This window comes from Gigantopelta aegis, chromosome 2, assembly GCF_016097555.1.
Source record: "Gigantopelta aegis isolate Gae_Host chromosome 2, Gae_host_genome, whole genome shotgun sequence".
NCBI classification, from domain to species: Eukaryota; Metazoa; Mollusca; class Gastropoda; order Neomphalida; family Peltospiridae; genus Gigantopelta; species Gigantopelta aegis.
The window spans coordinates 15676918-15695190 of NC_054700.1; the positions used below are offsets into that span (position 1 = coordinate 15676918).

Here is an 18273-nt window from a genome sequence, read left to right on the forward strand (position 1 = left end):
CACGTGAATGGCCAATTGGTTACGTGGTGAACAATTAATTTCTAAAATTAAAAGTACCATTAGAAGTAAAATTAAAAATCAGTTTATTATGTTTTTTTAAACATTTGAACCACCAGTGTAGCACAGAACCGTAGTTAGGTAGATGTAACTCATCCGGTACCAGAACTAAAATTCACATCGGTTACCTAAGTAAAACTCACGTGAACCAACTTCAGGTTACGGTACCTAACATTTTAAAATATTGTCCCCTGGATTATAGTCCTCAGTAGGCTACATGTATCTATATACTATCATTCTTAAAACTGTCTGTCTATCTTTACTTGCACTTCTCAAATACTTGACAGGGAAGAAACCCACTGCTGCCACAGCAAATGGTCTTCTTTATTTTATTCTGACTTTCCACAAATATACAGGGGCTGAATTTAGCTCAGTTGGCTGAGTGATCACTTGAGATCCTTGTGTCGCAGGATCAAACTACCTTGGTGGATCCATTTCAACCAATTAGGGTTTTTTCCCGTTCCAACCAGTGCACTACAACTGGCCAAAGGCTGTGGTATGTGCTTTCCTGTCTGTGGGAAAGTGCATATAAAAGATTCCTTGCTACTAGTGGAAAAATGCAGCAGTTTCTTCTCTAAGCCTATATGTCATAATTATCAAACAATTGACATCCAATAGCCGATGATTAATAAATCAATGTGCTCTAGTGGTGTCGGTAAACAAAACAAATATTACTTTACTTTTACATGTACTTCTGAAATATTTAACATGAAAGAAACCCACTGGTCTTTTTTTTGTATAGACTTTCCACAAATATCAGGGCTTCTAGATTATGGTAGCCCCACTCCCATGGCTGGTGATACATGTATAAAAGACTCCTTGCTGCTTATTGGGCTAGTAAATACCTACTACAACTAGCCCTATGAATATCCTGCCCCCTCTTTCCAGCCCCAATCTAAGGATTTTCAAGCTCTATATCCCTTTTTAGGTGACATCTGATTATTACTATTAGTAAAACTGTATTATTTAAAGTAGGGCTAGTGAATTTTTATTCATGGCTAGTAACTTTTCTAAATCACTGATCCCATGGATAGTGGATTTTTATAAAAATCTAGAAGCCCTGCATGTTTTGAAATAGAGCTCGAAATAGGAAGGAAAATATTGCCTGCTGTTATGTTTTCAAAATAGCATGCCAACAGAAATATGGCCTGCTAAGAAAAATATGGCCTGCTGGAAATAAGACAGCATGTGGTTTAGGATAGTGTGTGAAAATATAGCACCACACAGATGAGTTTTAGAGCATAATAGAATTAAAATATAACAGAACCGTGAGCTAAGTAACATATGCGATAAATAGAGATCATTATACAAGCTTTTGTGTCATACTGACTTTACGAAACGAGTTTCAGGATTTTTGTACTGCCCAAGCGAGAGCAAGAGTTTCGTAAAATCAGTACGACTTGCACGTGAGTGTAATAATTTCTTTATTATCTATATTATTATTGTTGTTTTCTTTATGAACAACAAGACCCAACTCAAAATGTTTCAGCTACAACTAGGAGACAGTGAAATGACGTCATATTTCAAATGCACAGTCTGAGCTAGGACTGGAGAAGCAACGTCATGTTATGACTTCACTTCGGAAAATTACATCATTACACTTGTTATTACACATCTGCTTCATATGATTATTATTAACTCGGTTATGTTGAAACATATGGATAATAATTCCAAGTAATACGAAGGTGTCATTTATAAATGCAATTTCCCTGACAAGAGATCACAGACCTATAATACATACAGGTTCATGTATGTATAATTATAATATAATTATACAGTATATTATACCGTTACCACAAAAACTACTCCTACCAATTAGGTCAGATCAGGTCATAGGGTTTTGTGTGCACATTCAGAACAAGCTGTTAAAGTGTACACCTGTCCTGGGTGCAGGTGCTGGCTCCTCGTCCAGGACAGAATTACCAATTAGCAGCAAGGAGTCTTTTATACATGTACATTTCCCTGGTGACCACAGACAGAACAATATATACTGAGTGCCCCCCCCCCCAAAAAAAAACCCCATAACAACACAACACAAAACCCCAAAACAAACAATTAATAACCCTCTGCCTATCATTCTCATTATCTTAATATAAAAAACTTTCCAATTTCTCCCACGATTTCAATCTGTTTCGACCCTTTCTGTCAGTTTCCTCCGACTATCTTCTGACCTGTCCACACCGTCGGCTACCTGTCTCAACTTCCTCCATGGGTGCAGTCTCTGTGTATTTCCCTGCACCCACCTGGCATCCTTGTTCTCTACCGCTAATAAATCTGGTCTGACCCATGGCACTAACTAACGACTGCTGGTAGTAGGAGTGCATAGTAGGTGGTTACAAGTGCCTCTTAACAATGCCAGAAGTAACTACTGAACACTCCCCGAAGTGGTCAGACTAAGCCCACAGCTAAAAGCTGATAGGGAGTGGCAGGTGTGTGGCATGGATAGCCACAAGAGACAAGCACCTGTCATGGTTGGAGAGACAAGGACTGGGGTGTGGAGGTGGACAGCGAAAGAAGTTGAAAGATAGGAGTTGCCAGATCAGGAAGAAATGAGATGGAATTCAAAGGAGAGAAAGGAAAGGGGGCAGTCGGATATAAACCCCCCCCAAAAAAAAAACGAACAACAACAACAAAAACCAATAACCCCACTAAATATAGAATTATTCAAAAGATTTGAGGACTTGTTTTACACCCATTACTACATGTATAAGGATATTTGCCACCTTCAGAGAAAATTTGAGGCCCAATGGTCAAATATTGTTAAAATAGCATCAGATTTAAAATTGTAAGTAAAACAAATGTGATACCAGACAAGGGAAAATGAGCGTCACAACCTTTAACATACAATACTACATGTATGTACCAGTCATGGGGTACTGGCTGGGACAGGAAACAAATTCAGATTTTCATTTCAAATTATGTCATGCATATATCCAATTAATGTTCAAGCACACTGTCCTGGACACATACCTCAGCTGTATAGTGGCTCTCTTTCCAAAACAGGTTACTTGTTAGCTGTTAGTGGTTAGTGAGAGAAGTCGGTATAGTGGTCTTACATCTACCCATTGAGTTGTTAAAACTCACTCTGGATGGGGAGTCAGTACTGGGCTGCGAACCCAGTACCTACCAGCCTCATGTCCGATGTTTAAACCACGACACCACTGAGGCTGGTAACAAATCTGAGAATGGAACCATGCTGAAGACGGTTCAAACCTATGATCCATGCTCCTCAGGTGAGAACTCTACCTGATTACGGTTCCCGCCCCCACAACGTAATGTAACTACATGTTATTATAAAACAGAAGCTTCTGTTGCCCATACATGCACATTTGGTTCATAATACAGACCCGCGCATTTAATGAGGTCGAGCCGTGCTGAAGTTCTTCATCATTATTCTTAGTAGAACTTTTGATGTTTGAGCTAATTGGAGTTCAGTTGAGTCCGGAAATAACTTGTTTATGGTTTTACTAAGCCAACCACTGAGTAATAACATTTCTTACCACTTTAGTGGGCTTCAGTACAAAGTAAACATCATCAAAAGCTGCACCACTTTCTCCAGAGAACTAAAACACTAACAAAACGATGGAAATTAACTGCTTGGTTTATGACACTGTAGAACATTTTAAATAACAAAACTCAAAACTAAAAAGTAACAAAATAACAAAATAATTTTTTTTCAAACTAAGGTTATTTGGCATCTTTGAATTAAGAACCCTGAGCAGCAACATATTCCTACTAAATAATAACGGGAGACGGTATTAAAAAAAAAATATCAGAACACGATATAAGGACCTTTAGTCCACTTAACAATAAAGTAACGCAAAATCTGACATTTTTCATGTATACAGATAATGTTATGTAATGTTGAGACCACTTCCCTTCTAAAATTATGTAGTGCTTGTCAACACACTCCCCTTCCTATCACTGTGACAAACCATCTTTGATTTTCTATCTATTTTTGTTTCACTGTTTTGTTAATAAATACTAGAATAAAATTCTCTTTTGTGAAAAAAATAAAATGACCATGGATGACTGCATTTTACTTATAAAAATAAGACATTGTGTTGAAAATGTTATATACTGTAACTTGACAAAAAAACCCTCCTTCCCATATAACATTCAATAACAGTTTCCATGTTACCCCCCCCCCCCCCTCTCTCTCTCTCTCTCTCTCTCACTCTCTCTCTCTCACACACACACACACCTAAATGGCACTTAAAACTAAAATAACATACATTTTCATATTTCCATATGTGTTTCCCCATGGACTCCACCCTCTACATACACTTTTGTTCTCTACTATAAACTAAAAAATCATAATTATCATACTATTTTACAACTGATTTTCTTTCCTTTGAACTTCCCAATCTTGTAACCTTATAAAAAGTCACAGATATTTCCTATAACCTTACTGACTCGAGAAAATCACTGCAAAACCAACCTTAGACATGACTGACTCATAGGTAAGCATGAAACAGCTACCGTAAATAGTCATAAAACAAATTAAAGGCATACTGTCACGGATGAATGGGCCTTATTTTATTAAAAGTGAATAATAAATGAAAATTACATTAATTTTTGAAAACCGAATCTGGCAACTGCATCATCCTAACTGAACCATGATGGAGTGAAATCCATGTCAACTCTCTCGGCAATGTTAGTTTTTCAATTATGGACCACTGCCATAATTCATTCATTTTTTCACAAAATATAATTAATAAGTGGAGTATGGTGGCTATGTAGATGGTTGAATAAAGTACATTTAGTGACAGATCAAATTTATATTGTTTCAGGTAATACTTTGTTAGGCCATTTAACAGGTAAGTGGTCTGTGACAATATGCCTTAATTAACCAACCTAACAGTTTCTTACTTAGAGATTTTGTTTTAAAGAGCTTTATATTATATTCTACTGGTAAAATTGTCCACATGACTTGTTAATTTCCTCTGAAAGACAGTCCCATACTGAATAGTCAGAGGACATTAATGTTCCAGAGCAAAAATAACACTCGAGGAAATAAATGTATTTTATCCAAGATAAAAAAATTATTTGTCATTCAACCATCCTTTTGGTTATTACAGTATATGTCAGAAAAAAAGGTGTTTGTCATTCAACCATCCTTTTAGTTATTACAGTATATGTCAGAAAAAAAGGTGTTTGTCATTCAACCATCCTTTTAGTTAGGCCTTTACAGTATATGTCAGAATAAAAGTGTTTGTCATTCAACCATCCTTTTAGTTAGGCCTTTACGTTATTACAGTATATGTCAGAAAAAAAAGTGTTTGTCATTCAACCATCCTTTTGGTTTGGGGGTGGGGTGGGTGGGGGGTGTTTAAGGGGCCAGCGTACACTTTTTTTTTGAGGGGGGAGGGGTGGTGGTCAAAAGTGTACTCTTTGTACACTTGTGAAAATGTTGAAAAATATGGACGGCCCCTTATACCAACACTATCAACTGAACAAATTATAGGCCTACGTTTAACGAGTTATTTAAAAAAAAAAAAAAAAAATATTAGTGATCTAATTCAGTCGGTAGTGTACACCTGAGATGTTTGGGTCGTAGTTCTAATTGAACCACCTCCTCAGAACAAGTGGGTTTTCCCCATCACAACTATTCTAATCATGTTCGCTGTACATGAAATTCAAGACAACATAAAATTAGAAGAAAACATCAATGGTTTATTGGTTAATTTTTTTAACGTATATATCTCTACATTTACATGTACCAAAATGTTTACTTCATAAATTAATAATGCTTAGTTTTCACTCGGCTTAGTGTTTTGAGGTGTGCAATTTTTCACTCGCCATGGTTTTTCAAAAGCCAAGGACTGATACAAAACATAAACTGGTTTGTGAAAAACATGTAAATGTTTTGAAAATATTATTCACCTGATGTTCAAAATTATATAAGATTGGGACTTTTTTTTCTTTCTAATTCACCCCAAATAATGTTTATTTATATTAGCATCAAACTATGTTATAACTATGTTACAATGCATATAACTTTGTATTACACATGTATGGTTTTTGTTTGTTTTTTTGTTTTTTTTTTAAATTGAGTTAATGTATAACATGCATAACTTAATATTACTACATAACAAACTATGTTATGATATGTATAACTTTGTAGTACAGTGTGAACACTGTGAATACTGGATGAATAGTACTTCAGGTAAATGTAGTTTTATTTTACTCCAATACACACTGGTCTTTCAAACTGTCATGACCCAAGACCACTAAACATGTCCTGTCTACATAGATGTATAAGTAGGTCACATCCTGCATGAAGTATCCTAGCTCTACACATACACACAATGTACATGTGCATGGACGTTTCAAAGTTCTCCATCCTCATTACAATTTAAACAAAACAATGGGAATATTTGCTGACTGACACCCAAGTTCATTTTGCTATCAACAGATATCAGGTGTTGTCAGACCTCTGAAAACAACCGAGAATTCGTGATGATTGGTTCCACTTCACATCACTCCTACAAATCTAATTTTGCTTAACCTATATTTCCGTCACGCACTAAATGTCCGACATTATTTACATTTACATGGATGTACCGGTAATGGATTATGTAAAAAGGAAATGGGTTACCTGAATTTATTTACACACATTGTTTTAATTTGAGGCCTGTTTGTGATGTATAATAATTGTCATACCCTAGTGTCTGGGCAAAGGTTTTATTTAGCTTTTGACATTTTACTAGATGTGCATGTCCACAGAACTGACCTTTGTAGTTTTGGAAATTCACCTATAGATCTACACTAGTGTAGGAAGTGGGAGGCAAGGGGGGCACTTGGCCCCCCACTTTGTAGCAGCAGCGATGTTTTTTTAATATATATATTTATGTGTGTGTGTGTGTGTGCATGTATGTGCGTGTGTGTGTGCGTGCGTGCGTATGTATGTATTTTTATATTTTTATATTTTGAATATCTCTATTGTAATTTGTATGTATGTCGGGTTTTGACTTAAACATACATATATTCAATGACACACTGGCACAGGGGATATTAAAATATGTATGTATGTGTGCCTCCCCACTTTTTGGCACCTTCCTACACCCGTGGATCTATATGGATATTAATTTTGGTCTAGGTGGTGATGAAAAGCTATACTCACAGACACATACCGTCTTATAAACTGAACTGAGCAAATACAGGTAACCTTAATACTGTGAAATATTAAAAGTCCTAATCTTAATCACCCACATGAGAGAGTATTAAACCCTGTTAAAACTGAGTGCAAACCCAGGGCTAGCACTGGCACTCGCCAAGTTTGCCAATTACGAATTTCAGGCCTTTGACAATTAAAAATTGAACTCAAATATTTTTTGGATCTCCTAAATTCAAGGGCTATAATTCTGTGAAAAGTGGGTAAATCACCGTAAACGTTACACTTGATCAGTGACAGTACATGATAAAGGTACTGTGTATATACAAAATTTCATATCAATATATTCAGGCATTGTAAAAAAAAGTCTGGTAATTTATTTTACATCTCCCAAGTTCAAGGGCCATAACTCTGTCAAAAATGTGTAAATCGCCATGAAAGTCAAACTTGATAGATATGTAACAGTACATGATAAAGCTATACACAACATTTTACGTCAATATCTCAAGGGTTTCTAAAAAAAAAAAACATTCAGAAAAATATATATGTGGGACAGACGGACAGACAGGACAGACGAAGGACGGAGATGAAACCTATAGTCCCCTCCGATTGGACCAGTAGGGGACCAATAACTGGGGTTAAGGTTTGATAGACAATTTAGTGAAATCTTCTACCGACTCAGAGCTAGTCCCGAGACCTATACTATGTGAATATGTACACATGTATATATAGAGTTGTTCATTAAAAACTTTCTGGCCATTATTTGACATCAGCTCCTCTGTCTTGAGCAAGTCTTTTGGGGATAGTTAACCTAGATATGTCCAAGTCAGGCATGCTTGAAGCTTGGAAAGCATGCCAGATGGTTGACCAACTGGTTGATTGGTTGACTGAATGACTGATTGTTAATTATAATAAAATACGTATTCCGACACTAATGACATTGCCTTCACTGTACAACAGACTAAGCTGGACACCAAACATTATTAGATATTTTGTGGATTTGGTGACAAATCAATGTTTCATTGGAGACAAATAAAAAAAACTACAAAATCAGTCCTTGAAATTTGGAAACAGTAATCAATGGTGTCGCTGCAAAAAGCTGTTTCAAAATTTATCTCCAAAGGCATATTTTTATCATTATCTGTATTTAGTTTGCTACTATTGTACTAAATTGCTGTTTGCAAGATGATATAAATTTCGACGGATAGCAAAATCAAGGCTTTAAAATTTAGTGTTTTTTTTTTTTTTTAAAGAACTGCATTTATTAGATTTTCAAATTAGCTTTGTGGTGGTTTAACAATGAAATATATTCACCAAATTCAACTTTTAATTCATATTTAACATGTACACAAGCTACAACTTAAACAAGTTTCCAAGATACCAAGCATATAATACAGCCTGCGTAATAAACTAAACATTACTTACTTCAGAAGATTAGTAAAATTGGAGATAGACTCAAAGATAGGTGACTGCTGAATAGAGGTTAACATAATGGCAAGATTTCTGAATATTACCCAGTGCAACTCAAAACAATATACATCAGGATTAGGGTGAGGTTCCGGATTAGGGTTAGAATTAGGTTCCAGATTAGGGTTAGAATTAGGTTACTGATTAGGGTTAGGGTTAAAATCAGGATAATGATTATGATTATACCTGGAGTACATTAAAAAAAAAGAAAAACAAATTCAATACACAATTATTTACATCCACCCAATATATTTCTGCTCCTAATATTATAAATTAATACAGATATGATACATGTGTAATATAATAAAATACTGCCTATAATTTTATACTTGTTTTGAGAGGTAGACTCTTAGTCTTAACAGGTGGCGGAAAGAGTTCCGTATTTTCCCCACTACTACAAACACTGTAGTGCTAGGCCTGGATTTGAACTCAAACATTATGTTGGTTTTATAGAACAAATTGTTTTAAAAGATATTTTATATAACTATCGCTAACCCTAACCTTAAACTAATTCTAACAAATATTTCTTTAAAATCGTTGTGGGGAAAAATAAGGAACTCATGCCCAACCATTACCCAATAAACAAGTCTACTAACATAAGGACGTGGTGCACGGGTAATAAACTATCAATATCTTCCGTCTGTCTGTGCCTGTGATCACTGAAGCGGAAGCCAGTTGATGAAAGAGGAAGGGAGTAACTTAACATATGAGTGTTACATTTGCGTTGAACTCCGACACCTTGCGCTAAGCGTCTTAAGGCAGGAGAAAAATCAACGCTGTATTTACTTCAATGAGAGTACATCAAATTAAATGTGTGGCACTGCCAATTATTAGCAGTGTACATTGGGACACTTAATTATGCAGAAACTGGTGCTACCACCAACAGGGCTGGCGTAAAACAGGGGAATCGGCAAGTTGAAGTGGTAGAACGTAATCTCATGTCGGCTGTCAAGAGCCACACATTTACTTACCGAGTCACATCGCTAACTCCGAAGTGGACGTAAATATCCGACTGGGGTCGGTCTTTTGTTGTACTCGGAACGCACACTACATCCTTTTTCGTACTCTAGTTGCCATGCAATATATATCCGTAATGTATGACCGATGATTACACGCTGTACGACAAACACACACTACCTTCCTGACTTTCGAACACAAAATTAATTACTCAATATCGTTAGGCCCGCACACACAACGCTTCGTAAATCTGATTGGCTAATATTTACTAGTGACCATATTACGATTTTCTTTATTTAATTATTCATATATTTTGCAAGAGGGTTAAATATGATTAACATCTGCTTAGTTAGCAGTCATAGTTTGTTTAAATGCATTATATTATCAAAGCGAATATTTTAAAGATTGTAGGCTGCCGGACAAAGCTTGTTTGTATAATTTGTGTATTGCCAGCAGACTAACTGAATGATAGATCACAGTTTTCGGACGAATATGCCTAACATGTTATAGAAAATAACAACAAAGTAACACTGATAAATTATTAATAACAAGCATCTCCCCAAATATCTTTTGAAAACGAAAGCCTCAAGGTGTTTAATACAATAATTCATGAGGCGAGACGAAGCCCAGTGGTAAAGCGCTCGCTTGATGCGCGGTCGGTTTGAGATCGATTCCCGTCGATGGGCCCATTTGGGCTATTCCACGATCCAGCCAGTGCTACAATACCGACATATTAAAGACCGTGGTATGTGCTATCCTGTCTGTGGTATGGTACATATAAATATCCCTTACTACTAATGGGAAAATGTAGCGGGTTTCCTCTCTAAGACTATATATGTACATGTATATGTCAGAAATATCACATAATTGGAATCCAGTAGCCGATGATTAATAAATCAATGTGCTCCAGTAGTAATGTCATTAAACAAAAAACAAACTTTAACTTTAAACAATAGGTAAAATTTGTGGATTCAGGGTATCCTGGGGAAGGGGATGGATTGGTTGCCTTCTGATTCAGACGCATGTTTTAATATTAAAGAATTTAAATGTATAAAAAAAGGTCGGTCTATAATAGTATAATAATAAAAAAAATAAGGTACGGCTGATCTGTATGCATACTGCCAGCAGTTATTAACTTAAATACGCATTCAAGCGCGGATACAGGATTTTTTGCTGGAAGGGCAGGGGGGATACTTAAATGAGTGTACTTTAAAATAAGTCACAATGTTCACATATTAAAAAAAAAAACGTTCTTTATTTTGTTTAAATCTTCCTATTTTCCTAATTATAGTCGCTGACTCTAGTTTGTGAGATAAATCACAAATAGAAACAACAATAATGCAGTTTCATAGGCGTATGAAGTGGGTAAGGGGGTGGGGGGGACGTTCCCTCTCACTTTTCTTGATCCAGTAAGCAGCAGCGATGACTTATAGGGAACAGTTATAGAATATGTCAGCGACTTAAGTACAACCATTTACTGTACACATACTACATATACTTGTGTGTGTGTGTGTGTGTGTGTGTGTGTATATATATATATATATATATATATATATATATATATATATATATATATATATATATATATATATATATATGGTTTAAACAACATTTATGGCAAACAGGCCATTGGCCTATATTAATGCCTCTCCACACATACTTTGTTACATACAATTTATAATATACACACGTATCAATTGACATGTTCTTTAGAAAATTAAAAACAATGACATAATTTGCACTCTATCATAAAAACAAATCTACAAGACCATGAAATTAGTATACTTATTCATGCGTACACATACCCACGTACGTAAATATACCCGATTTTCTAAGATTAACTTACATCAGTGATTCTCGCCCACGTCCCACATTACAGCAGCAAACTTGCAAGTGACACTGCGTCACCGTGATGTAGGATAAATTGCTTTAAAAAATTAAAACGTAAAGCGTTTTGACAATTCGAAAAGGTTATGATTAGATTCTGCTATACGCAAATTAAGGTCTAGAGGGTAGCCATAATGATTACCCATCATTATTAGCAGGTCAAAACCACCATTATGAAAATACATTGTTGTACGAATGTTATCATACAGAGGACAGACAAATAGAAAATGTAACGTATCTTCATATAGATGTCCACAACTACAAATGGAATTGTCATAAATATATGTGTGCCCCCCCCCCCCCCCCCTTTGGCACCTTCATACACTAATGAATTTAACGATTAAAAAATAGTCTATACTATTTCACAGTGCCCAATAACTAGAGTCAGTGTTTTATTTTCAGTTTACTATAAAATAACAGTAATGCTAAAAAAATAAAAAATACCGGTAGCCTCCTTCCCTTTTTTTTTCGATTTGTCGCCAAGTTTAATTGTTGGTGTTTCCAGTGTCATGGTGGAAATCACACATGACAATTTAAAACTGATCAAGAATAATTTGTTACGCTAAATTACGATAATAAGCGATGGTTGTACATCAGTCAACGTTTATGAACTGAAAATTATGAAAGTAAAAATTAAAAGTGAGTATTGGTTAAAATAATCATTACGAACGGGTTTTAAATTTTAATTTTAATATCGACAGTTAAGAATATTACATTATGCAGTTCTTGCGGAGTGAATTTTTGGATCAGATTGATCATTGGGCGGGAGCTGGTCAAAAGTCGGCACGAGTTCGACCCCTACTCCTCTTTCAAATTTCAATGGTTAGGGTTAGTCTATGTGTGTATGCCCACATAAGACTTAGATAAAATGTCGGAATTTAACGTGCTTATATCAAATTAATGTTCAAACACGCTCACTGGCCCAGTGACTGGGTGCACAGACTGACTTCCGCAAGAAAATGTGTCCCAAATGAGAAGGGTTAGTCTTCAGAGGTCAGGCCAGGTCATACTCATAGGGCTTTATGTGCACATTCAGAGCAAGCTGTTGTAGCGCACGCCTGTCTTGGGCACAAGAGCTGGCCTCGGCCGGCTCCTCAGTCCAGGACAGGAAAGGTCTTCAGAGCCTTTGATATAGATGTGTACGGGTCGAACTCTTTCCGCACATATAGATTAAATAGTATGATATACACTTTACAGTAATCTGATTAGTCCAGGGTTTACTTGTTTGCTTCATATCTCGATGAATAAAAAAAAGTTTAAGCCACGCCGTGACCCCTGCCAGACTCGCCCTACTTTTGTCCAACTAGCCAGATTATTCAGGCAACCATATTTAGATATTTTGAAGAAAACGTGTGAAACATACAAAAGCAATAAAATTGTGACACAGGAGATACTATGTAATAATAGTACTTTTTTATACGATAAATTAATGAAAAATGTTACAGCAGAGTAGACATGTATACACATTAATAAACATCCTAAACAATTAAATGGTTGCTAATCAATGGTGTTTAACAATTGTCTGTAATAAAAATTTAAAAACAAAAATTTCTATGCAGTCATTCTAGTTTACTAATTACAGGGCTAGCTCTGGCACTCGCCAAATTCAGCAACTGTGAATTTTGAAAGCAGTTGGCGAATTTTATTTTAGTTCAGCGAAATAATTTCATGTAATAATTGTTATTTTTTAACAAAATAACTGACAATTTCTGCAATTTATGAAGTTTAACAGACAATTTGGCGAATTCTTTTGCTAACCCAGAGCTAGCCCTGAATTATTTAAGAAAAAAATGCTGATTTGTAATATTGTACTGTAACAGTTTTTCTTTTTCTTTTTTTCATTTCCTGATTTCTTGACAACAGGGTGAGTATAGCTTTTCATTTCAAATTCTAAATTAAAATTTAATCTTAGAAAGAGAAAAAAGTAAACCATTTCTTTGATGCTAGTTTCTTTAACACATAAATTTTGTAGCTGTAGGCGACTTCCAATTTTTTTTTAATGCAATAGTTTATTACTTTACACAAACATGCACTCCTGCAATTTGCATCAGCATTTGCCATTACTGATGTAAAAGCTGAAGTAAATAATTACTTAACAATGGCTTTTATTTGTGTGAATATAAACATAAAATAATTGCAAACCCAACAGGACGATATTGGTGTTGACAGAAAAAGGTGTTGGGATGGCAGTATTTCGATCCCTGAACAGGTGTATTTGTCATGTGGTTGTCTAATTAAAATATTTTTTGTTGAACACTGTTTCCTGAAACTGTTATAAGGTTACTTTGTCCCTCATATTTCAGCTGGACCGCTGTTGCTACCTGGCGATGGCTTGCTAATGACGAGAACTGCGGGATTTGTAGAATGACGTTTGATGGCTGCTGTCCTGACTGCAAGCTCCCCGGAGACGACTGTCCACTAGGTGATTGTCAAACAGTTATGACAGTTAAAGTTTGTTTTCTTTAACAACACCACTAGAGCAAATTGATTTATTAGCAGGGCTTGCTCTGCCACTCGCCAAGCGACTTTTATTTTAATTTGGGGAACAAATTTCATGTAGTAATTGCTGTTTCGTAGAAAAAATAACTTGGTTTTGCATTTTTTAAAGATAATTTGGCCAAATGTTTTTCTCACCAAGAGCTAACCCTGATTAGCCATCGGCTATTGGATGTCAAATGGGGGGGGGGGGGGGGGGGGGGGAGAGATAGACAGCATTTTAATATGTACTAATTCACTGTAAAACCAAATATTTTTAAAAACAATTCTTCATGACAAGTAACATGAAATATATTTTTTTAAATGTCAAATCACAGACTCAACAACTAAAATTTAAAATTGAACAGCATCATGCCCTGCATAAATTATTTACTAAAATTTTATAATTTCGATTTCTTCCAGTATGGGGTCAGTGTTCACACTGTTTTCACATCCACTGTATTGTGAAGTGGCTCAACTCTCAGCAAGTACAGCAACTCTGTCCCATGTGTCGGCAGGAATGGAAGTTCAAGGAATGAAGTCACTCGTTTGTGGCTTGCTTTTGTTCGTACGGGAAAGGAAAGCGGACAGATTGATAGTAGATTTACACAAACAGGCCAAGATTTCGTGGATTTATAGATTTACTGCATGGATTAATGAAATATTCCGTGGATATCTCATTAAAACTAAGGTGGACGGCTATTCAGAAAACATTTTAACACAATGTTTGCAAAAAACATGAAGAACTTCAAAATTCAGACAAAACAGATTGTCGACATCACATTCTTCTTCATTTGATGGCTCTGGCAGAGTTCACTTTCGGGCTCGAAATTAAGAATTTTTTTCTCTTTATTATCTTGGGTGAAATGCCCAGACGGCAATTTTTTATAAAATGACTTTTTGCAGCAAATAAACATGACTGAAAAGTTATTTGGTGTATATAGACCTATTTCAAATGTACACGTTATACACTGGCAGATAGTGTACACCAGGTGTATACATTGTGAACTGGTTAAGAAGCTTTACCGATGGTGATGCTCCCAACGGTAATTTATATGTCAACGACCGCAATTGTAAGCAGTGTCGTCGTTAAGTTCGAGCCTGCACTGTCAACAGATGCCTTGTTTGTGGTTACATTTGGAAGTAATTTATTTATCATTTGTGCAATATATATTTTTATATTTTATCTACCACATTGTGAAAGGTAGCATGTACAAGTGTTACCAACATGATTCAAAATAAAGATTACATTGCAAATGGGACCTTCAAGGTCGTGTTTAGAAAACTTAAAAGTCCAGACTTGCTAACCAGTAGCTATTTGTTTGGAGGAAATTTTATTAAAGTGGGGTGGGGCTGTAACCCAGTGATGAAGTGCTCACCTGTTGCATGGTCTGTCTAGGATCGATCCCTGTCAATGTGCCCATTGAGCTATTTCTCATTCCTGCCAATGCACCGCAACTGGTATATGAAGGCTGTGGGATGGTACATATAAGATCCCTTGCTACTAATGGAAGAAATGTAGTGGGTTTCTTCTCTTAAGACTATATGTCAAACTTATCAAATGTTTGATATCCCCTAGATTATGATTAATAAATCGGTGTGATCTGGTGGTGTTCTAAAACAACACTTTTAACTTTATTAAAGACTGAACTTATGAGCATGTTTGTACTTGGCAAGTGTAAGAAATGTTAAACCTTTAAAATTAACCAATTAGAATCTTATAGTCATGGAGTTCAACCCGTGAAAATGAACACTAAGTTTGGGTTAATCTACAAACCTGTAACACATTTGGATAACGTTACAATAGGAAGGAAGGAAATGTTTTATTTAATGACGCACTCAACACATTTTAATTACGGTTAAATATGGTGTCGGACCACACAAATATAGCGAGGAAACCTGCTGTCGCCACTTCATGGGCTACTCTTTTTGATTAGCAGCAAGGGATCTTTTATATGCACCATCCCACAGACAGGATAACACATACCATGGCCTTTGATATACCAGTTGTGGTGCACTGGCTGGAGCGAGAAATAGCCCAATGGGCCCACTGACGGAGATCGATCCCAAACTGACCGCGCATCAAGTGAACGCTTTACCACTGGGCTACGTTTCGCCCCCGTTACAATAGAGTGAAACAAGAGAGTGCTTTTGAAATGGGAGAAATGCCCTCTATAAACAGACTCAAATGAAACGAAAAAGTAACTGGTCAGACATAAATGTAGTTGAAAATGTCTTGTTTAAAAGGTGTCGGTGCATAAATAAATGAAATAAATGCTCTATCATAATACGCTGGCATGCATCTGATGAATATTTCATCAGCTACTTTTAACTTTTATGTTTTAATAATTTTATTACACATTGTTAAGAAAGCAGGGTGGGATGTAACCCAGTAGTAAAACACTAGCTTGATGCACGGTCGGTTTGGGATCGATACTCACAGGTGGTCCCATTGGGTTATTTCTTGTTCCAGCCAGTGCACCACAACTAGTATATCAAATGCCGTGGTATGTGCTATCCTGTCTGAGATGGTGCTGCAATTTTAGCAGGTTTCCTCTCTAAAACTACATGTCAAAATTACCAAATGTCTGAAATCTAATAGCCGATGATTAATATATCAATGTGCTATAGTGGTGTCATGAAACAAAACAAACTAACTTTATTTCTTAGGAAGGAAGGAAATGTTTTATTTAACAACGCACTCAACACATTTTATTTACGGTTATATGGCATCGACTTATGGTGGAGGACTACACAGATATTGAGAGAGGAAACCCACTATCGCCATTTCATGGACTATTTTCAAGTAGCAGCAAGGGATCTTTTATATGCACCATCCCACAGATAGGATAGTACATACCAGTGTCTTTGTTACACCAGTTGTGGAGCACTGGCTGAAATGATAAATAACCCATTGGGCCCACCAACGGGAATCGATCCTAGTTATTTGTTAAGAAAACTGTTTAACTTGTCCACCTTCGCTAAATATGTAGAATAAGAATGCCTTGATTGGGCATCAGACGGTTACACATCTTGGTTATTACACTCAATCTTACTAGCAAGGATACATAAATACATGTTAGGTCAGGTCATATGTTTTATCGTGCACATTCAGAACCAGCTGTTGTAGCACACACCTGTCATGGGCGCAGGTGTCAACTTTCTCCAGCTCCTTCTAGGACAAGGAAAGGTTTGGGGTGGGTGGGAGAGAGGGTTGCCCACGCTGGCATGTAGAAGTACAAGCAGCCCGACCAGGGTGGTTAGCAGGAGAGAGGGTTTTGCCCACGCTGGCATGTAGAAGTACAAGCAGCCCGACCAGGGTCGGTAGCAGGTGAGGGTTGGTTTTGCCCACGCTGGCATGTAGACGTACAAGAAGCCCGACCAGGGTCGGTAGCAGGCGAGGGTTGGTTTCGCCCACGCTGGCATGTAGAAGTACAAGCAGCCCGACCAGGGTCGGTAGCGCCCACGCTGGCATGTAGAAGTACAAGAAGCCCGACCAGGGTCGGAACCAGGGCGAGGGTTGGTTTTGGTGCTATTGAATTTGCAAATGTCCCGTAGGATTAAAGCCAAATAGAAAATGTTGCGTAAATTTCTTGAAGGTAAGTTTGATGCATAACTTAAAAAGGTTCATCAAAATTGAAAATGGAGCCAATTTGTTGATTTGACTTAGCTGATCAAAAGGTAGTTCCTTGGTGGAACCTTTTGGGATTGGGTAGCGTGAGCCGGTATTATTTTACAAATACATGTATACACTTTCCATATTTGTATCATACATGATAGGACATTCTGTAAGTTACAGCCTTACAAAGAGACAGAGCAAAATAGTTCTGGCTTTCTTACAGTGAAGACAACACTTTCTTACAGTGAAGACAACACTTTATACAGTGAAGACAACACTTTCTACAGTGAAGACAACACTTTCTTACAGTGAAGACTTCACTTTCTACAGTGAAGACAACACTTTCTTAGTGAAGACAACACTTTCTACAGTGAAGACAACACTTTCTTACAGTGAAGACAACACTTTCTACAGTGACGATAACACATTTTAGAGTGAAATAACTGATAACACTTTTATTTCACTGATAGTTTAAGATTTCACTAAATGTTATATAATAAAATCTTTTAACTACTAAAATGAAGTGCTAAATATATATTTTCTTGTTTAGTATATCAGTGTCTGAAGAGTCCTGTGTTCTGGTCATCATAATCTTTATAAGTAGCCCAAACTGGATTTTGTCTCTGAATAATTTAAAACATACATATAAAAAAAAAAAAAAAAAATATATATATATATTGGGAACACGGGTGGG

At 36.4% G+C, this 18273-nt stretch overlaps 2 protein-coding genes across 9 annotated transcripts in view; one reads left to right on the forward strand and one right to left on the reverse strand.

Moving 5' to 3' along the window:
* Positions 1–9777, reverse strand: part of LOC121381958 (unconventional myosin-IXAa-like) — a 178119-nt gene extending 168342 nt beyond the window's left edge. For all 8 annotated transcript variants that reach the window (XM_041511421.1, XM_041511404.1, XM_041511412.1 and 5 more), the window contains exon 1: positions 9613–9777. The gene's annotated coding sequence lies outside the window, so the exon portion shown is untranslated. The remainder of the gene's footprint in view (positions 1–9612) is intronic.
* A 2195-nt stretch (positions 9778–11972) lies between these two features.
* Positions 11973–15222, forward strand: LOC121376942 (anaphase-promoting complex subunit 11-like). Its single transcript, XM_041504755.1, is given in 4 exon segments — positions 11973–12123; positions 13787–13907; positions 14384–14419; positions 14421–15222. Coding segments are annotated over 4 exon segments (354 nt in total). The 5' UTR covers positions 11973–12105; the 3' UTR covers positions 14600–15222.
* Positions 15223–18273: the final 3051 nt, after the last annotated feature.